The following is a 6,000-nucleotide window of genomic DNA, read 5'->3' as shown; positions in this document are numbered from 1 at the left end:
AAAGTATCTGCCAAACGAACATTATAGTAACTTTTTCTTTCACCTTCATACTAACTGTGGGGTATTCCCCCAATTTCAAAGAATATAATGCCTATGCTGATATCAGAACTCGTGTAAAAGGAAAAAACCTGACTTCAGTAAGGATGAAAATCTATTCCTGCACAGTCATAGAGGAATCAAAGTTCCTGTCTTCTTCGGTTATAGCTGTAACTTGGGTTCTTACTTATCTTCTTCTTTCAAAAGGTCTTTGAACTGGGCCAGTAATACGCTGGGTTCATGGCCAATGATTGTTGCCAGAAACTCAATGACTTGCTTTTTGCTGGTTTCAGCATAGGCTTTGGGGCCCCAGAGGAACTCAAAGCGTGGAGGATCACTCTTGGGGATCTGTCTATATACCAGGTAGTTGAGCCTCACCAGATCTATTGTAATCAGCTTCCGCGGCTCCCCATAGAGGGAGTGCTTCCTTCCAGGAAATACTTTCATCTTGCCCAGGTATTTCCAGAGATCTTCCTCTGTGGCGCGGTTGCCCTTCAAGAGGATGATGCCCAGGATATTCATCAGAAGACCGGTCTTGGGGAGCCCCTGGCCAGGACGCAGCCTCCCATTGTTGGGGAGTTTAATCTTGCTCACCAGATCAAAGGAGTGGATCACTGGGTCTACTTCCATGACTTTGACTGCGAACTCCATCTCAATGCCCACTGAAGCTTTCTTTAGGATTTCGTCAAAGTGCTCTTCTAACTCTGCACCGATGATCTCTAGCATATCCTTCTTCAGAATGACTTTCTTTGTTTTGAACTTGCACAACAGGAACTGCTCCAGCTCATTAGCCTTCCTTGCGACCTGATCCGGATTTAGATATAGTGGGCTTGCAAAGAAGGATGGCTTCTTTTTTTGACTCTTGGAAGAAGTGGCCACATGTTGCTCTTCCTGGGGCTTCTTAAAATTGGCAGCAGAGGCTGAATGAGGCTGGACCTTAGTACCATGCATAGGCTGAGGAGTAGAGGTTTTCTTTCCCACCTCTTCAGCTTTTCTTCCCTCTGTGGCTGCTCTTTTCTTCACTACCACCGGTGCAATGGATGCAGCCACTGCAGCAGCTTTTCCTTTGGTGGCTGTGGCTGCCTTGCCAGCTGCTACAGCTGCCTGTGCTGAAGCCTCTGCTGCTCCTGCCAGAAGTGCCTCATCCGAGGCCTCTGCTGCTCCTGCCAGAAGGGCCTCATCCGAGGCCTCTGCTGCTCCTGCCAGAAGGGCCTCAGCCGAGGCCTCTGCTGCTCCTGCCAGAAGGGCCTCAGCCGAGGCCTCTGCTGCTCCTGCCAGAAGTGCCTCAGCCGAGGCCATTGATGTTGCTGCCACACCTGCCTCAGCCGAGGCTTCTGCTGCTGCTTTGGTGGCTTGAGCCACTGCATGGCCCTGGGTCTCCAGTCGGGCCTGGCGCCGCTTCTCAGAGGCCTTGAGCTTACTCTTGCGCCCACGAGGCATGGTCAGTCAGAATGTATAGGAAAATGGAGACCTGGAAGACAGAGAAGGAAATGTGTGACCCTGGGAAGGGACGCTCAGCTCTGATTTCCCAGGCATACTTCTGAGTGTTGGGAGGGCACCATTGCACTCTGAGGAACCCCAAAACACCTGCCACCCGCCCTACCCACCCTGAAGTTTCCTGTCCCCTGAACGTCACCACATCACCCTACCAACAGCCACCCTGCATCCTGCAAACCGTAATGTCAATATACACTATCACTATCACCCTGTCCCAGCCATGCTGCATGTACTCTAATAAACACTGTCATCTCCCTCATCTTTTCCACCAGTTCCCCAAACCACCCATACCCCATTGTCTCCCTCAACACATATACCCTTCTCGAACTCACCCCAACCCTACCAGCTCCTCCCGTTATTCTCCACCCCCATTCCATTCCTCCACTCAACCTCATCCCCACTGTCTCCCCATCCCCTGCCAAACACCCTGTACTCATCTATAGCCCTGTCGTCTCCCCTCCAACCATTCCTCTCCTCATCACCTTGCCCCACAACTGCATCTAATCCTGGTCTTCCCCCAAACCCTGTTACCCTGCTGACATCTACTCAACCATCTCCTCATAGCATTTGGTATTAATGCATGCAGTACCCCTCTCTACCTCCACTCTGCTGTCACCCTCATAACCTGCTATCCAACCTCAGCCTCCCCAACCCTGTCATCTCCTTCCACCATTCTTCTACCCCACCATCTCTATGCTTTTCCTCAGCACTCACCATATTCTCCCACTTCCACATTCCCCTCACTCTGCACATCATCTCCCTATAAAGTTCCCCCCACAACACCACTTTCAGCTGTCTTTTCTCCCACATCCTAACTCCATCATCTCTCCCCACCTTTCTCCTATATCTTTCATATTCTCCCTCTCACCCAAACCATGTCATTTTCCTCTGCTATTCCACCATCTCGCCATTTCCACCATTGTTCGCCAACACTGCCATTTCCTCACTTACCCAAAACCCACCATCTCTCTCTGCCTTTCCCCCATACCACATTTACCCACTCACCCCATCCCACACCCCCTTTCCCCATTCCCCCACCCTGCCATTTCCCTCTGCTGTTTGCCTCCCCGGCATTTTCCCCCTCACAGGAACCGCACCATCTTCTTTTGCCTTTTCCTCACACCCACCACATTTTCCCACTCACCCCAACCCCACCATCCCCATCTGCCATTCCCCTGTCCAAACATTCCCCTCTGCCTTTTCCTTCCCCTGTTATTTCCATACTCACCCAAACCCCACCATCTGTCTCTGCTTTTCACCATGCCTGCCATTTGCCCTCTCAGCCCACCCCACTATTTTCCTCCACCATTCCCCCTCTCCATCATTTACAACACTCAACCAAACCCTGCAACCTCCCTCTGCCTTTACCCCATGTCTGACATATATTCCACTCACCCCTATCAATCTATCTCCCTTCTGCCTTTCCCCTACCCCACTATTTTCTTACTAACCCAAACCCACAACCCCCTCTACCTTTCCCCCACCATTTTCTTACTCACCCAAACCTGCCTCACCCCCTCTACCTTTCCCCCACCATTTTCTTACTCACCCCAAACCTGCCTCACCCCGTCTACCTTTTCCTGATCCCACCATTTTCTTCCTCACCCAAACTCGCCATTGCCCTCTGCCTTTCCCTCATCCCACCACATTTCCCTTTTTACCCCAACTCACCATCTCCCTCTGCCATTTCCCCATCCCACCTCTCCCTCCTCTATTCCCTAGCCCTGCTTTCTCCCTCCACCTTTTCCCCATGCCAGCCATGTCCCTCTATTCCTAACCACAAGATCTCCCTCTGCTTTTCTTCTTCCATGCTACATTCCCACACACACACCCTACCCATCCAAGTCACTTTCCCCACCTGCCCCATACTTGCCATCTCCCTTCACCATTCCCCACCACACCGCATTACCCCAGCCTACACTGATCCGACCAACTCCCCCACCTCCCACCCACCCTCAACCTGCCTTATTTCCACCCACCACCAAGCCTAGTATATCCCCAAAACTACCACTATCCTATTCACAGTCACTTCCAACCCTACTTCACCACCTTCTCTCACTTACCTGCAACTGCTCTATCTACCCTCCCCACTGCCATCCCCCTAAATCCCACCACCCTTCTTCTACCCTTGAAAACCCTCCCCACCTGCAACCAGGCCCAGTGATTTTCCTCTACCTGCCATCTCCTCCAATGCCCGCCTATCCACCCAATCCTAGTTTTCGCCCACGCATCCTCAACACTACTAAGTCTCTTTGGTCTAAATTAGTCTCAACTCACATCCTAAATCTTAAAGCCCCCACTCCTATTCCCAACCAACTCATCGTCTCTCCGCAATAACCACCTCCAAACTTGTTTTCTTCCCCATTACCCTCAGCTATATCTTCATTTTTTTTTCACACCTAGGTCCTGGGACTATTTCTGATGACCCTAACTGGAGGCGAACTGACCCCTTATACCACTCCCCCACCTGGTGAGAGCACAAGGGTCATAGACACAATGAGAATGTTCCCAAAGTAGGACAAGGACAAGGAGGACAGTCCAAGACTCTAAATTTAGTGCTAACTCCAGTGCCCTCCCCAGTAAGTCTTGTCTGTGAAGGTGCCATGTCTTTGTCTGCCACCCCACCCTCATCCCTCTGGTACTATTCCTGATATGCCCACCATACTGTCCCTCTTTTCCTCAGGCTCGTGATCCTTCCCCAGAAGGATCCATCTTGTAGAGAAGGAGATTCCCTACTACCACATGTCCATTTCCCTACAGACAATGAATTGAAGAAAGGTTGGCGGGTTACTGCCTCATGTTTTCCGCCTGAGAACCCTCACATTCATCAATTGAACACCTTCCCCCATGTCTCTCCAAATTGGCTCCGGTCTCCCTGAACCAGAACAGAGAACCCGCAAGAGTATGGACAATACCCCAGCCTGCTGTGCGGACCTAGGGACCTAGGTTTCACTCAGCCCTCATTTTCTCAGTCCATTCATTCCTGTGGGAGCAGAGTCATGGCTGTGGGTAATATGTCGCCACTGAGACACCCAAGACGTTAGTGTTTGCAACGCCCTCTAAGCCGAACCGTTTTTTTTACACGGGATACTCAGTCTTTTGCGGAGACTGTCCCAATGTGTCTAGTGGTTCCTTATTCAATAAATAAAGCTTAGGGGTACTCACAGGCTAGAAGAAGTCTCCTGTGATCACGGTACCTCTCCTGGGTTATGGCTGTAATCCGGTAACTGTGGGGATTCCACATCCGGGCCTCCAGTCGTGTCAGGTCACGACCCCCGGCAACCGCCGTCCATAAAGATGGCCACCGGAAACGGAAACCGGAACTAGTATAACACGGAGATACAGAGCCAAGCCGCGGCGGGGTTTTCTGCTGCAGGATTGGCCAGCACGGGACACAATGCAGGCTGCTCCATTTCTTCTCATGGTCTGCATTGGCTTCGTATGGGAATTCTGGGACCCAAGATTTAACTTCGCATGAAGCTAAATGGCCGTCCATCAAATGGCTGCAGTGCATGCTTGCATGCTCGGGTCCCAAGTTTGCTCCCTGGCACTGTGAGGTTGCTTGAATACCACAGACTGTAACCCTGGTCACCTTCCACCACCAGTGGTTGCCCAGAACCAACCTACAAGTAATTCCCCCAGGCATATCCCATAGAATAGTAGCTTATTTTGTCTCTTAAGGATATGTGATAAGACTGTTGCAAAACCTCATCTGAGAACTGCGTTTGATAAAACTCATCTTTGGGAAACTTGTGTGTGTGTATATTATATAATTATAGATATTATATATAAAATATATATTATATGTATATATATGAAATGAAGTATCTGTAGTACACAAATATCTGCTCACGTATGAATAACAGTTTAATCAGACTTTGTTCTCAATATATCCTCTGGGCTTTTTTTTTTTAACAAAAGCACAATAATTTATTAGGCAGTAACACATTTAGAATTATTATGACAATAGTGAGTTCAAAAAAGAATCTCAAATTTCTAAAATACATAAAGCATGCACATCATATGCTTTCATACTAGATAGAATACATGATCAAACATTTTAATTTGAATAGTTAATTTTGAATACTGAAACATATTTATTAACTTTTCATAACTGCCCAAGAGAAGGCAAAATTGCACTGAAGGATGACAATGAGGATTCTATTATTTCATTCACATCTGTTTGTGGGAGATGGGCCATTTTAGTGATTTATCTTATCAAACCAGATGCTTTAATTAAGGAATATATTTTATATCCTTGTATTAGGAATTTCTATAATAATTAATAACAAACCTGTATGGTGAAAACTCAGTGTAGCTGTACATATCTTCTGTCTGTCACACCCAAATTTATGTTTTATAGAAGAGGAAAAGGCTGCCTTTTCTTAAAGCCCTCAACTTCTTGAATGAAGCCCACTCAGCTATAAGTATTGCGAGAGATCGAACCCTGCCTGGAAAAGCAAATGC

At 48.4% G+C, this 6,000-nt stretch overlaps 1 protein-coding gene across 1 annotated transcript; it reads right to left on the bottom strand.

Moving 5' to 3' along the window:
* Positions 1-219: 219 nt before the first annotated feature.
* Positions 220-1,476, bottom strand: LOC125998777 (melanoma-associated antigen B3-like). The gene has a single exon (XM_049766843.1). The coding sequence runs from the start codon at positions 1,474-1,476 to the stop codon at positions 220-222; it is 1,257 nt and encodes a 418-aa protein (XP_049622800.1).
* Positions 1,477-6,000: the final 4,524 nt, after the last annotated feature.

The sequence above is a fragment of the Suncus etruscus genome, chromosome X (genome assembly GCF_024139225.1).
Source record: "Suncus etruscus isolate mSunEtr1 chromosome X, mSunEtr1.pri.cur, whole genome shotgun sequence".
Lineage (NCBI taxonomy): Eukaryota > Metazoa > Chordata > Mammalia > Eulipotyphla > Soricidae > Suncus > Suncus etruscus.
This window is presented reverse-complemented; position numbering and strand designations above follow the sequence as displayed.